The sequence below is a fragment of the Artibeus jamaicensis genome, unplaced genomic scaffold (genome assembly GCF_021234435.1).
Source record: "Artibeus jamaicensis isolate MK-2021 breed Jamaican fruit bat unplaced genomic scaffold, CSHL_Jam_final scaffold_916, whole genome shotgun sequence".
NCBI classification, from domain to species: domain Eukaryota; kingdom Metazoa; phylum Chordata; class Mammalia; order Chiroptera; family Phyllostomidae; genus Artibeus; species Artibeus jamaicensis.
In genome coordinates, this window is record NW_026522059.1 from 55283275 (window position 1) to 55299895 (window position 16621).

Sequence of the window (16621 nt, forward strand, 5' to 3'; positions counted from 1 at the left end):
GGGGTCTCTGGTGACAAATTTGGGAACTGTCAACCCATAGGTTCATTAAATTGAATACATAGCCAGTTCTGCATAGTACGTTGTGTTGTCTTTTCATTCTGTCTTGTACCTTAAAACAAAGATTTATATTCCCACTTAGATGCACAATATTAATATTATACCTCCAGGTTGTGCATAAATAACAGAGTGATCACACAGAAGAGGAAATGCTTTAGGAAAATTGCGAGTAACCAAATGGTGGTTGTTTTTTTTTTCCAGTGTGGCCGTGGAAATGCCTGCCTCAGAGGTATGTCACTTTCTCTGACCTTCCCACGGCCCATTCTGTGGAAGACGCTGGCTCCACAGCTGTGTTCAGTTCAAAATGGCAGAAAAGTTGCCCCCGGGCTTAAACAGGAAGGCTTCAAGGTCAACACTCTCCCTTCCACCAGAACCTGTGGACATCATTCGGAGCAAAACGTGCTCACGGAGAGTTAAAATCAACGTGGGGGGCCTGAACCATGAGGTCCTGTGGAGAACGTTGGACCGCCTGCCCAGGACACGCTTGGGGAAGCTGCGGGACTGCAACACACACGAGAGCCTCCTGGAGGTGTGCGATGACTACAATCTGAATGAGAATGAGTATTTCTTTGATCGGCATCCAGGCGCCTTCACTTCCATTTTAAATTTCTACCGGACAGGGAAACTCCACATGATGGAAGAAATGTGTGCTCTGTCTTTTGGTCAGGAGCTTGATTACTGGGGTATTGATGAGATCTACCTGGAGTCCTGTTGCCAAGCCAGGTATCACCAAAAGAAAGAGCAAATGAATGAAGAACTGAGGCGTGAGGCAGAGACCATGCGAGAGCGGGAAGGAGAAGAGTTTGATAACACCTGCTGCCCTGAGAAAAGGAAGAAGCTGTGGGACTTGCTGGAGAAACCCAACTCCTCGGTGGCTGCAAAGGTAAGAAAAGCCTGGCGTTGCTTTCCTGTGTGTGGTCAGGAAAGGCGTTGCCTTTGGAGGGTGTGATCGTCACTGAAGATGTTTTGGTAAGACAGAACAGAATGGCGGCTACAGAGACAGGGAAAGATTCTTTCCAAAATCTTTAGTCACATAGAGTTATTCTGCCTGTGTAATGTCCTCAAATGGCATTAGTCTTCCATATGTATTATTATGTAGGAACAGGTCTGGGCAACAAGTGTGGGGGAGTCTGGTTTCTCTGCACTGTGGGTTGATAACTTAGAGGCAGAGAAGTTACCAACTCATATCCATCAGGCATGGAGTCTTGCAAAGGGCTGGGGCCTGGCCCCCACCCTAAGTAAAGGCAAGGTGTTGTCTCTGAAAGTGGAGGAGGTGCCCCCTGGCTTGGTTCTCTGGAGATGCAGAGGAGAGGGTCCTGTAGCTCAGAGGGCTGGCAGCCCCTCACAGGAGCAAGGGGCGGCCTTATTGAGCTCTAGAGGGCATGAGTCAACGTCCAGATGCTCCCACTGACCTCTCCTTGTGAGGACTACTCCGACAATGTTTCTGATTATTGGGGTAAAGTTGTTTCCACAGGTGACGTATCACAATCTCTCAGAGTTCATAAAGTGTTTGCCTAAAATGAAGTGTTTTCCATTGTGCCTGCATTTATCCAAATCTCAGAGTAAATTGTTTTGCTGGTAATTTCAGTATTTAATTCAACTGTGCGTTTCTGTTTATCTAGCTCTATTTTGGAGCTTTGGGAGTTAGCTCAAACTGAGTTTTCATCCCATACATTTAGTTCTACATTGCAATACAAATTATTAGAAAAAGTAAAAAGAGTCATTGTTAGCTGAGAAATATAGTATTGCTATTTTATGCATATTATATGAAAATGAAATATAAAGAGAGTGTCCTCATATGAATTCTTTAAATTATGGTTTCTTCAATTAATCATTCTTATAAACAGTAAAGATTACAGAACTATAATGTGCATTATGTACCTTTGGCTAGAAATTAAGATTTCACATGATAACCTGTGACAAACAAGTAATGGAAATAGACAATCATCAATCTTCTTGTTCGACACGTTTGTTTTGCTTGTCGACTTCTAAAGACATTTTACTTTCCAGCCAGAACATAGAACTAAATGAAATAAACTATTTCTGTTATACCAAATAAGGAAATGCACATTTTCCAGCAAATGAAACATTTTAATCAGGTCTTTTTGCAGCTCTGAATAATTTGTTTCCCTGTGTTTTACCTGTACGAAAGAAATAGATGTGCTACATTTGTGGGGTTTGGTTTGAAGGTTACTGCTCTTTCAATGTCAAGTGTTTAGTTATATATTTGAGTTACTCCTAAAAATATGGAGTGAATTTTGAAGATGAACGAGATAAGCTCTGGATTTAAAGGAATATTTTGGGTTTTAAATTAATTCTCTCAAGCCATTAGGCAGATGAGGGATAAATCATTCTTACACCAAGGGTTCCAGAGGGAGTTAGCCAAATATGTGAAAATAAGCAGCTAAATAAAAGAAAACTGGAAAGATTAATGTGGTTTATTTGCCTATAACAGCATTGTTAACATATATCTAAAATTAATTCCTACTATAGAAAAATTTTAAAACATATACATATTTTTTTCTGAAGAATTTCTAGTAAGGATGGACTAGGGTCAATAACTTGATTTCCCAGATGAGGGAGTTCATTTAATCTAGATGTTTAGAAGAAGCAGCTATCTCTTGATATCTAAGAAGGTAATGTTGATAATGTATTGTTACAATATGTTATTATACACCCCTATGCATCAGACAGGTGATTTAAACTGCCTTCAAATTATGTATGCACAAATATCTACCTACAAACTATACCTAGCAGTTAAGGATACTGGGTTGAAAAATTTTATGTAGTTATATAATTAATAAATTTATTAATTGAGATAAGCAAATCTTTGCTAAGGTAATTAGAGCCTTTACTAAATTTTCATGCAGGATTGTGTGTGTTTACTTGAGAATCTGAATTTTTCTTTCTGTTTGAATGGTGGATTATCATGGAAAATATTTACATTTGAATATATAGTGGTTTAGTGAAAGCACTGTTCATTTGTCTGAGGTTTGGAACCTTTTTAAAAACAGCTCTGTATGGTGCCTTCTATAATCTACCACCTTTTCCTTTACTCTTTCAAGTCCTATAAGTTGGTATTTCTCCAGAATAATTCTTGGTGATGGGAGAGCTAACGCTAGGTTTGTGTGAGTAGTCTTTTTACAAATAAGGAATAGTTGGAACAATCGTTTTGTTAAAGCTGCAGTGGGATGATACTCTTGCCCTCACTATTAACGTTATGGCCACATCAGGATCCTACTTACACTGTAAAGCTCTTTTGCTGGAATGCTTGTAATCTCTGTGTTTTCTTAACCCGCTTACGATGTAAGATCATTGGAGGAGAATTTTGTTTATTTTGCCTTTTCAATTATTACTCATTCAGTTTGGTCATTGAGTGGAACATACATAGAATGCTCTCTGTGCACGGCAGACATTAACGTATACATGTAGAAAGATACTCCCTTCTCTCTAGAATTTAAAACATTCTTTTAGCTTAAATAGGGATTTTTATATCCTTGAAAACATTTGACGCTTTTTCTCTTTTGGCTTTTCTGTATTTTATCATTTATCTATAATATCTCTGTAATAAAGTATAAAAGTTATGAGATTGCTTGCCAAATCCTTTGCATCGGAAGAAAAACTTCATTATCATGGAGTGAATACTCAGTAGTCAATTAAGTAATAATTCTTGAGCCATGCTGTGTGCATTCACTGTAATACCCAAAGTTACTGCAGGGCTTATTGGCCTGTCATACTTTTTTGGGGGGTGTGATCTTGACAATAACAATTTGGCTCTTAGAAAACATGCTTCTTGATGTCACTTCTATAGATTGAACTTTCTGGTATATTAGTAACTGAAAAAGTGCCAAAACAGAGTTTAAAGTTTGATATATTTGAAATGTCTATATTTAAGAAAATAACATTTTTACATACACAAAATGCCATGAAATCTACTTTTTTTAAACAAAATATTGACAGGGCTGTAATAGGTATTGTTATTTTATAATTTTTTTGTGGTTTGGTATGATCTGATAATTCAACACAAGTTTATGTCTGTGTGATAAACTTTGATCCTCACCCTGTGTGACTGTGTATGTTTTGTATATATACCCTCACATAGAGGTAATGTGCAGAATTTAAACCTGACTGGCACAGATTTCTGGGTTACCATGACATGGCATTGCTGGCTCTGGTGTGATTTTCCCAAGAATGTGCAAGGGCAGGAGATGGGCTTACCTGGCTGCCAGTTTCCTAGGCAGTGAACTAGAATTTGACTCAATTCTGTACATCTTCCAGCCCAGGGCAATTTAGTCAGCCTCCGGATTGGAAACATTTTTCTTCTCTTTTTGGCCTCTGCCCAAAGGAATGTCAGTAGCTGTTTGTCTTTGAATATTGCCCACAGAGATGTCAGTCAATCAGGTGTTTGAAAGTGTGTGAGAGACTGGGCATCATGGTATGCAGCATGATCAGCCTGTAAAAGGACACAGTTACCAGGAGGGGCACAGCTGCCTGAGAACTGAAAGGAACTAGACTCCTTGGTATCCTATAGCACCCTCACTCTGGATCTCTGAAAAAGGTCAAGAACAAAGGAAGTCAGCTGGGTCTTTAAGCAAATCTAGTTAAGAACCTGGGCACATAAATGAACATGATGTTCAGGACAGTGCCAGCCAAGAGGCCCATGCCAAGTGTCAGATCAGGAAGCTAGACTGTAAGCAACTCTTACTTAATAAGCACCATATGAGGCAAAATCTGAAGAAAGACATTTCTGTTCATCTGAGCTAGCACAGTGAAGGCCACTCAGCACCTGTGGGCCAGGGTCCAGGGCTCAGTGTGGGGCATTATCTGCTTCCCTCTCCCCGGTCTCCCTATTTATCCACAGCTACTGCTTATTTACCTAAGGACTCCACTTCTTACATTTTCCCCCATCTGTCTCACTCCAACCCTCCCTGTCCCCTCCCTCACTCAGGAATGGGACAAAGATTGATAGAGAATTATTTCTCAACCTTTATTCATTAATGGCCCCCTAAGAAGAAAAATTGAGTTAAACTTAAATTCTTCCTAAAGAGAGAAACTAAATACTAAGGAATAAGATTTTGTCAGGTGGAGTGGAGTTTGGAGGGCTTCCAACTATTGTAATATCTAAGATTTGTTCACCCCTCCCCACAAGAACCAGTTTACTTTCCTTGGCAGGAACATTCTATGGAAAATGCATAGAGTGGGGGAGGGGAAGAATGACTGGGTTTCATACCTCTGGCTCATCACCTCCACACACCCCCACATTCGCCATTGGCATGGTGCAGTGCAGTACCTAAATCAAGTGTGGGAAGATGACTAAGGGTTGGAGTTGGAGACCTTACTCATCTTTGGATCAAGAAGGAAGCTGGTTATGGTGGATATACAGACTCTGTCCGTGGAACTCCAGCTTTCTGAGAGCCAGAGGTCAATGTTGTGAGTTTGCCAGGCCATGGTGCCTGCTTGGGTATCCAATTGAGAACCACATTCCTTCTTCTAACTGAATTAGAGTGTGTGTCTTTGAAGTCACCGAAATAGTAAAATGAAAATGAATCCAAATAAAACAAGACCTCCTGTGTACTCACCAACAGGAAAAGAATGCAGAACATTCCCATTCTATTTATAGTTATCCTAATGCTTTGAGTGAAAAAAAGAAAGGTATTTCCACAGATCCATAGATTATTTCCTTTTAGTTTAAGAACAGAATTTTCACAAGTTGTGCATATATAAATACACATTGTGAAGCAAATGATGCTGCCCAGTTTAGCTTTCTGATGACTTTTTTAGTGATAAACAAAATGGTAACCATTAAAACCATAAATTGGTACCCCAAAATGAGCTGATATAGTGATGAGCACTCACAGAGATCTCCCTCCATCAAGGCACCTCTGGGCTGAGCAGTACCCCAGCTCTTGTCTAGGACTGCCAGTGGCCTAGTGTATGTGCCAGTCATGCTGTTTATTGTCTTTCCATCTTGCTCCTTCCTTTCTACAGACCACTGTACAGATTAGGTTGTTTGTGCTCTTCCCATAACATGAAACATGGGTGGCATAATAGTCTAGAGGTGCTCACAGGGTGTAGCATAAAACTGGGCCAGTCTATGGATGTTTATATAGCTTAGAGATGTTTTTTTCTTTCTAGAATATATAATCTATGCAGACAACTTGTTGAGAGCTTGGAAGAAAGTAAGCATAAAAAAGAAAACAGAGAAGATAGAAAACATTGGGTTTTGATTAAAATGCCTCAAATATTCTGTGCTTTAGCTCCTGTGGTCCTCTTTTTAGATCCATGCTTCTCTGCTTTCCCTGAAAGGCATCCTGAAAATGCACCACTCTGTGCACTTGGTCTCATGTGATCAGGGAGACAAAGGTAAGGAAAGAGGGAGAAACTGATGAAAAGCTCACCTAGCATGTCCCCTTATGTAGGGTGCCATGCATCCTGATTTTGATGAAGATGCCCTGGTTAATGCCTTTTGTCCCAGGCTAATTATTAGCATTATCTCTTTTCACTCTTAGAAAGTGTCCCCCTTTGGACAATAAGCTATATGATCACCTTACATGTGGAAGAAAAGACATGTAAGGTGATCTTACATTGGAGAATCTATCCAATAATCATCCACTTTTTATTTCCTCTTTGCTTTTTGGTTACATTTGAAAGGGCCAGTCTTAATTTTCAAGCAATTTTTCATCTCTGTTAAAAAAAATCCTTGGTTTTCATTAATATTAAAAGAAGACATTCAGAGTCCCTTAAAGCTTGATTTTTAGATCTCAATAAGTTAGCATTTTCAAAGGAATAAATTAAGGAGTTCTTTCTGTTATCTACTATTACCACAAAATGGAGTACATTGGCAGTATTGAAATATTCTGCTTATGAAAACCCATGTACACTGCTTGGGTTATTAACAGATTTGTTTTCTTTATTTCAAGTGAGAAACTTGTTAAAGTGAATGATGTACTATTTTAGGTAAGCATAAGTATTATGAATAAATGGTCACAATATTTAACACATTCTACTTTGGAAAACTTGAGAAGAATTTGAATAATGTTTTAGATTAAGTGTTCTTATCATTATTTCTCATTTTTAAAAAAGAAGAAAACCAAATACTTTCCAAATTCTAAGAATTTATAAGGAAATTCCCATGGTGTTTATGCCTTGATCTTTGTAACATCTCAATATTATTGACTTTGACAAATTTATGTTGTTGAATAGAACTTTGTCCTGTAAATTTGTCTAATAATTGCACGAAAATACAGTCTTCTCACTGATTTGATTATTCAAGGAGATGGTTCATTGTTGCCTTATCCATATTTATTTATATAGTTACGATTTAACTTTTCCCCAACATGTTAGAGAGTATCAGGACACCCTTCTAACTGTCAGCATTATAATGTGGTGTAGCTATAGCAGTTAGTTGCACTGGAACTGAACTCTACAAGATGCTATTTTGAATGCCCCTGATCTTTTTCCTTTTACTAGTGCTTTTATATTTTACAGAAATACTTGATATATAGAACAAAATGAATATTGTCCCAGAGAACCTGTCAATATAAAATTATTTGTTATGGAATGTCAAATTAGCCTATTTTATTGAGTATTAAATATTACATATAAAATATTGAATATTGAATGATAAATATTACGTGCACTGAATCATCAAGAAGAAAAAGCTTTGGGCATTCTCACCCTGGTTGGTCTCCCTTAGCTTAGTGACTGCAACTGTTCAGTCACTCCATAATTGAACAGTTGCAGGTTCAATCCATGGTCCAGGCATGGAGTAGCTGCAGTCTGGGTGCTTTGGGAGGCAATCAACCAATGTATCTCTCACATTGGTGTTTCTCTCTCCCCCTTCTACTGTCACTAAAAGCAGTAAAAAAATGTCTTCACTCAGGAGAGGATAAAAAAATAAGCTTTGGGCATTCCATTTATTTTTTATTCTTCTACACTTTTATTTGTTGCAAAATAGGCAACTCACTAAAAATATTTACACTAATAATTCAAATAAAATAACAGTAGAAGGATTCAAAGCAAAAAATAGAACTAGAAGAAGTACATTTTATATTGTCATAGTTATACTAGGGAATACTTTATGCAAAATGATTTGAATAATTTTAATTAAAAACGATAATCTTACAATTTAAAATGAAGTTGAAATTCATAACAAAGATGTATTCATGAATGGAAAAGTTTACCTCTCTGCTAACTTTAGTAAACTTTGCTAACTGACACAAGGTAAGAGTCTTTAACACAGAAAGTCAATTTGTATATCCTTGTGAATTGACCATTCTGATGAAGAAAGATATTTTCAAAAATAATTAACAAAGTTTATGTTAAAAGAATTACTGGAGTAAAAATTCCTTTTTGATCAAAGCATGATTACATAGGAAAAAAATCCACTGACTAATATATAATTCATGAAGTAACATTAGATTACAATAGATGTTTCGGTTTGTGCACTGATTTAGCATAGGTGGTTTTATTGTATTTGAGAATAACCCCAGAGTTTCTTGACATTCAATCATCTGTGATGTCCTGAGGCATCAATCTGAATTCTGTATAGTGTGGGGTTGGTCAGTAGGAGTTAGTGACTTTGATAGTGAATAAGCCTAGCTGGCCATCCAGCAGTGTTAGCCTAACCTGATTTGTTGTTTGCTCCTTATTGACACATATACCAACTTTCATTAAGTATTTCTGTATTTTATTGGAAAGATTATATGGTATGGTAGAAATTGGTAAAGCTCTCAGGGTACACCCATTATTTAAAATATCCTATTTAGATAGGCTAAGAGTGAGAGAAGTTTTTTAAGGTAGCAGTCAGCCTGAAAATTATTTTTGCCCTGCCCACCAGCACCCTGGTAGTCATTAATTCTTTATCCTTCTCTGCAGAGGGACAGAGAAGGATAAAGAGTCCCCAAGCTGTGACAGCCAGCATGTTCCATGTATGGACACAGGAGGCATGCTGCACTTCATGTATCTCAGCAACATTCAGCCCTTCACCCAACTTACCTCCCCCCCATCTCCTCAAATATAGTTGATGATAACTTCATAGTTTACAATCAGAACTTTGAAGGACTTGAGGGACCAAGACTTCTCTTCACTTGCTAGACCAGCCTTGATATACAGGTATAAACAATCTAGAATAAAGAAGGGGACATGGACCAGTTGGAACAGAGAAGTATAGTGACCAGCACAGAGGCAGGTAATGGAAAAGTAGAAGAGAAAGATTTTGCTTTTATCCCTCTAAAACAATTCTAGGGAGCACTAAAAGCTAACATCAGAACTATACCATATTTGCACCTATGTATATTTGGTTTGTCTTTGCATATATTTATGTTTACATTAAGTCCTTTGCTAATGCATAAAATGAATGGGTTCTTTGGCCTTAAATCATCTGTACTACCCAGAGGGGGTAGTACATCCTTTAACTGAAAGGACTCTGGGTAGTGCTAAAGCCTGAAGTAGATAGATCTAACTAATAGTATTCGTAGTCAAGTTTCTGTGTCTAGTGTGGGTGAACCAGGTAGCAGCAGACCTCACAGAGTGGTACTGAACCAGCTCTGCTCCTGTGTGTGTGTGTGTAAAATAGATATTACTCATATGCACTGTGAGATGCATGCTACTTCTACACACTGCCACCTCTCTATTACAGCATATTATATTATTATAACCAACCTGAACAAAATGCAATGAATTGAAACTTGTGTTTGCTAATTCAGGGTTGATGCAATTTTGTTATCCATTAGGCAGCTCATTCAGAATATAAACTTTTGGAAGAACCTGATCAGACATGAAGTCCATGGAAAGTGCTCTAATGGTGCAAAATAGCAGAAAGAAGTATTTCCATTCATCTCCCAGGATTTTATTTCAGGATGCTAGAGGTCATTGCCACTCTGGATTTCAGGCTTTTACTTACATCTTGTTGAGTCACTCCTGACACAACCACAAGTGTTGAATGCCACTTTTAATAGCTTTTCTAGCCTGCACCACAGGAGTGCCAAGGACAGCCAAGCAATCCACACAGCTCTGAGTGGGGTTGCTCAATTGTGTCATCCTTCACCAAAGCCAACCTCGGGATGTCTGCACTTGACTCAAAGACTCCCAGCCTTATAATCACTGTTACATCTTTAACTAATATGAAACCTAGAATGCAGTTTTGGATGTTGAAGTGAAGTTGTCTAACTGGTGTCATTTAAATTGCGTCCTCAACCAAATTGTGCCTCAAATTGGATTTTTTATTAAAAAAATCAAATTTTAGTTTAATTCTGAGAGCTACATTTGTCTCTGGTAACATTTTATATGGAGCTAACTTGAGCATTGATGTCTGAACATGTAGTTTCAACCAGAATTTGGTTGATATGAAAAATAACTTGGCACCACTATCTATAAAGAATAGTAGCAGATTTGTGCTATGATAAATTATAGGTATTTCATCAATACAATGGGAATTTTCACTTTGGGAGACTAGCAAGTAGCCTTGCACAATGTTCTTAAGATGGGCAACCTGTTACATTTCAATGCAGTTTTTAGTATAAAGGCAGAAAAACATTGCTAGGCAATAATGTTTTTTAAAAGGTGGTAATTTGTTATGCCAAAGATGAAATAAACTATAAATGCAATGAAAGGAAATATGAAATAGTAGGCTAGAATTTAGTACAACATAAATTTGCTGTTACATACTTGCTATGTAAAAAAGCAACCACATTTTATTATATTTCTTAAATGAATTGTGCAGGTGTGAGAATTATTGCATTATATAAGTAAAGTAATTGCATTGTAATGTTAAAATCTGAAGCAGAAATCTGTTTTATGCACTGCTCTTAATTTTTCAAACTCATGTCTAGCTCTTGATCCATTATAAATATTTTAAGTTGCATAGAGTATTTACAAAGTGCTAATCACACACATTTATTTTCAAAGTTTTGCATATAGATCATGCATGAAGTATCTTACAGGTTAGCAAATTGATAAGTATATTTGAACAATATATTTGCTTAAGGAAAGAAATAAAAAAATTGTTTTGGCTGGTGCAGTGCAGTGGATTGAGTGCTGGCCTGAGAACCAAAGGATCACTGGTTCAATTCCCAGTCAGGGCATCAGCCTGAGTTGTGGGCCAGTTTTCCAGTAGGGGAAGCTCAAGTGGCAAGCACACATTGGAGTTTCTCTCCTTTTTTTTCTCCCTCCCTTTCCCTCTCTCTAAACATAATTAAAACCTTAAAAAAATTGTTTTGGGTTTACATTTATCTGACATACGCCGTTGTGTTGACGAACTTGTCTTCCCTGCTTGAACTTTTATGCACACATGTAAAGTTGAGTCTGGAGGTTAGATGACAGGGTGCTGCTCTTTATCAGACATGTTGTCCTAGCCGTGATGGGGTGACCTCACGGAATACTTTTAGTGTAGAAGAGGTTGTACAGGGCGCCATACTGATACAAGTGGGTACTTGGAAAATTACTTTCTCGTTGTAACTTGGTCCAAACAAAGAAATACTTTTATTACTTCTTCAAGCTCTTATTTTCTTTTCTGTCTGCATGAGGAGGCCCACCTCCTGTTTTTCTCTCCCTCCACATCTGCTTCTCAACTCCTTTACCTGGGTCAGCCCTTCCAGAGGATGCAAAAGAAACCCTGTCCTGCTTCACATACAACCCTCCTGTTCCCTCAAGAGCCCTCCCCACCAGGGGATGTTTTGGTTACACTTCATTGAACAACTTGGTTTGGTTTTTTATAGGTATAACTGAACTACACCTTTACCTTAGTTTCAGCTATACAACATAATGATTCAGTATTTGTATGTATTTCAAAATGATCACTATAATAAGTCTAGTTAATATCCATTGCCATATATAGTTATAAAACATGTTTTTCTTATTTTGAGAACTTTTGAGAGCTACACTTTTAGCAACATTTAAATATGCAATACAGTATTACTAACTATAGTTACCATGCTATATATGAGCAACTATTGATTGTCCATTGAATTTCTTTGGCTGCAACTGGATTTCACATTTGTTTTTATCCTGGTTCTAAAAATTTTCATGAAATGATATCTATTTGAATTTCAGTGAAATTGAATATAGTAAAGAGTCAAAATCAGAGAAGGTAAATAAACCTAAAAGTTGGATTTTATTTTATCTTTAACTTATAACCAGCCATTTGTTTTTCTTTATCCCAAAGCGTTAGAGTCTAAGAGTAGGTAGACTTTTAAATTCTAGACTCTAAAATCATTATCTAACTAGTACTTTTTTTCTCCATTTGAAAATATCTGATTCTTTACCCACTGTCAGCCTCCTTTAATCCATGAGCTCTGGCTATGACAATTAAGACGGTTCTGCTTTCCAGTCCCTCATAATAGTTGCCATTATCCCCAGAGCCTTCTGATTTGAGCAGAAATTTGACACTGGGAAAAGAAACTGTGGTTAATTGATACCTGATACAGTGACAGATGCTTTTCACAAGGCTATATTAGCTTCTGTTTTCAAAGTCCTCTGTGAGGTATAGACATAACTTCCTAACATCATCAGAGTGTTCCCAGTCTGTCTTCTGATTCTAAGGGAAGTTTTTGTCAAGCAAGACTGCTTCCTTCACAACCTGGAAACAATGAACTTGTTTTCTGCAGTTCAGAGTCATGATATGAGAGGCACATTTTCTTGTCCTTTCTATAAGTAGTATGACCTCCCTAAAGGAGGTCAGGAGGGAAAGAATTTATATTGAGCATATGCTGTGTGACATCCATTGAACTTGGGGGTTTTCATATCAACCCTTCACAGCAGAGGTTAGCATACGTTTTCTATAACCCAGGTATAAATATTTTCAGCTCTGTGGGCCATAAGGTTACTGTTGAAACCACTCAGCTGTGCTGTTATAGTGTGAATGCAGCCATATACCACACAGAAACAGTGGACGCAGCTGGGTTCTAGTTCACCTGGACAACTGGCTGGATCTGGCCCAGGGGCCATGTTTGGCCTTCCACTACTTTCTATCAACCTTTTGAAAAAGACATCATTAATCACATTTTGCAGGTTAGAGAGATGACACCCAGAAATATCAAATTCATATCTATTGTTTATCACTATGTGGCATATTGGGGTTTATGTACGCTAGTCTCTCAAAAGCCTGGATTTCCCACGATTCTTCTTCTCCAGTTGTGTTTATCATTCCTGTATCATCATTGTCCAATATTCCTGTCACTATCCAGTGTCCACTGCAGACTTTGGTTTATGACTGAAAATCATCATACTACAGTATTCCCTTGCTGTCACGCAGGACAATGACAAATCATAAATTTCAGCCTAAGTGTTTTCCATCTTGAACTCAGCATACAGATAAAAGCATTTTTGGAATACCAAACTCTGATGACAATCACTGAGCTTCCATTTCCCACTAAATCTGTACTTTGTCTCTGTTGCAGGCCCTTTCGTTTCACTTATCCCATTCTTTTCTTTACTCAGTTGGGGACTGCTGCATCCGCTGCTCTGATCTAGGTCTCAATCATCCCACAACTGGATTGCAGCAATGTCACTTACTGGAATTTCTCACTTCATTTCCCCCTAATTCTAATATATCCCCCATGAAGCCAAGAGAATTACCTTTCACAAACATGCCTCTGATTGAGTTACTTCTGAACTCTAAAGCTCAGTGATTTCCCATTCTCCACAGTCTCATTCAGACTCCTCAACACTGCGTGTAAGACTCTTTGCAACCTTCCTGGCCAACCATGTGCCTTATCACTCCTCAAACAGCAGGTCCTTGTGTGAACCATTTTGTCCAATGTCGTTTCATTATAGTGTTGATAAGAAGAGGCTGTAGGAACTCAACTCTTGTTTCTATAAATGAGCCTACGGTAAAAATTGATTCCATTATATGTAATTTCACTACAGTTCTAAGAACCTATGGATAACATTCAGTAAGGACTTACTGTACATAATTCTTCAGTTTTTCTAGATTATCCTAAAGACAGAATTCTGCTTGGTTACCACATTCAACAAGCACTCTTGTTATGACGTTATGTCTATCCAGAGGGGACATCTTTTTTTCTAATTTGCATCAGGGTGCCTTGTAAACTGACTGCAGCCACACCTGCACACCACTGGCACATTCACACTCTGACAACCACTGCTTTCCTGACCTGGATCACCCTTTGCTCCTTTTCTTTCCTTCCTGTCTCTCAGCTCATATGTCCCTTATCTGTGATGTCCACCTGACTCCCCTCTCTGTCTTTCCCTAGCTCTTGGTTCATTTATTATCTAGAGATTCTCTCTGTGCTCTGCTCATCTCCCCAGCTAGGCCATCACCCTTGAAGGTACAGACCACATCTCTTCGTCTTCAGTTCCTACCACCCAGTGCAATTCTTGGCAAGCACCAAAACAAACACATAGCATTTGCCACAGAATGGCACCAGAGGGCAGGTGTCACAGCAAAACCAAATGTTTCACAGTATTTCTGTTTCCCAGTGAAAATTAAACAACATAGGTAGAGGTTGAATACCTCATCCCAAGTGGTTAGACCTAGGCTTGTTTTAGGCAGTTTAAAGGAAGCTGGATATCTTACCCATTTAAAATGGCTTTATGTTTCTGAAATAGGCTGAGAGTCGTGCATGTGGGTTTTCCATGTTTACATTATATAAATTCTCCCTCTAGAGTCTCATGTAGGCTGCTCTGTGTGCCGCAGAGTTTTATGTAAAGAAAGTCCAGGTGCTGCTGAAAGGCAAGCTTCAGATGCTGTGTTTTGCTAAGATTGCTCATTTTCTCTGAGCTGTTGGTTCTGGGAACTCTTTTTTTTAAAATTGGATTTATTGGGTTAAAACTATTCACAAAATAGCGTGTACAAATTTTTGAGTTAGATACCCACAAGAGGCATTGCTGCATCATATGGTAGCTCACAGGTAAAATGTAGCCTGTGTGTCAGTGGGGGAAGAGGGAGCTGTCTGGCCCCCAGGTGCGAGCAGTCTTTCTGTCCTCTCTGGAGGACGCACGGGTCATTTCTTCACATTCGACCAGCCACCTTTTGCAGGACATCTGGCCCAAGTATTGTTATCTCATTGGTCAGCAAAAGTCACAAAATGTCCATAAGTCCAAGATTTGAATCAGGACAGATCGACAACATGGTGTCATTATATAGAAATAGCATGAGAGTCTGAAAAAAATGAATCCTTAATGACATAATGTAAAAAAAGAGAGCTCAGGAATCTTTATTTTTACTACAAAAGCTGAAGAATCATAATAGTATCAACTTACAAGAACTAACTTTTATTGTAACCCAAAGAATGTTTTTTGGAAATTTCTAATTTGAGCTTTTTAAGTGGAAGTGAGGCATTCCTTTTTATCACAAAATTGCTCACTATTAGCATGCCACTCGGCCATCAGGTGTTTTCAGATATTATTCTGATATTTTAAACTGTACTGATGGAATTTTCTAGTGTGATTTTCAGAAAGAGCCTTAGTCAACTCCTTTCAAAATTGCCCAGTCACTTAAGAAGTATTTTTGACATTTCAATTTAAAAATTTATAAAATTGCTGTTTGAAGAGCTACTTGGTATGTAAGAAAACTTTAAGCCTTGTACACATCTTCTCAGAATTTTAATGAGATAACTGCTAAGAATAAAAGAGTTTTTCATTGTTAAATCCTTTGATCTTACTATATCTCACTTTTTTATTTCTATTTCCTTTATTTTAAAGTAATTTTATATTAATTGAATCAGTTTAAATTACCTGATTTTTTTGTTTATTTTATTTTATTATTGTTGAAGTACAGTTTTCTGTCTTTTTTAAAAAATATATTTTATTAATTATGCCATTACAGTTGTTCTATTCCCCCCTTCATTCCCCTCCACCCTGCACACCCCTCCTCCACCATTCCCCCCTTTAGTTTATGACCACATCTCTCAAGTTCTTTAGATTCTATATTTCCCTTACTATTCTTGCCCTCCCCCTTATCTATTTTCTACCTACCTTCTATGCTACTTATTTTCTGTACCTTCTCCCCCCTTCTCCTCCCCCTACTCCCCTGTTGCTAACCCTCCATGTGATCTTCATTTCTATGGTTCTGCTCCTGATCTAGCTGTCCTCTTAGTTTGCTTTCGTTTTAGGTGTGATTGTTAATAACTGTGAGTTTGCTGTCCTTTCACTGTTCATCTTTTTTATCTTCTTTTTCTTAGTAAGTCCCTTTAACATTTCATATAATAAGGGCTTGGTGATGATGAACTCCTTGAATTTGGTCTTATCTGAGAAGCACCTTATCTGTCCTTCCATTCTAAATGAAAGTTTTGCTGGATAGAGTAATCTTGTTTTTAGGTCTTTGGATTTCATGACTTGGAATACCTCTTTCCAGCCCCTTCTTGCCTGTAAGGTCTCTTTTGAGAAATCAGCTGACAGTCTGATGGGCACTCCTTTGTAGGTGACTGTCTCCTTATCTCTTGCTGCTTCTAGGATTCTCTCCTTCATTTTAATCTTGGTTAATGTAATTATGATGTGCCTTGGTGTGTTCCTTCTTGGGTCCAACTTGTTTGGGACTCTCTGAGCTTCCTGGATTTCCTGGAAGTCTATTTCCTTTGGTAGATTGGGGAAGTTCTCCTTTATT

The 16621-nt window shown here is 37.9% G+C and overlaps 1 protein-coding gene across 1 annotated transcript in view; it reads left to right on the top strand.

Moving 5' to 3' along the window:
- Positions 1 to 325: 325 nt before the first annotated feature.
- Positions 326 to 16621, top strand: part of KCNB2 (potassium voltage-gated channel subfamily B member 2) — a 372399-nt gene continuing 356103 nt past the window's right edge. Inside the window, exon 1 of the mRNA XM_037136315.2 lies at positions 326 to 940. Coding sequence (XP_036992210.2) covers positions 362 to 940 — 579 coding nt within the window. The 5' untranslated portion in view covers positions 326 to 361. The remainder of the gene's footprint in view (positions 941 to 16621) is intronic.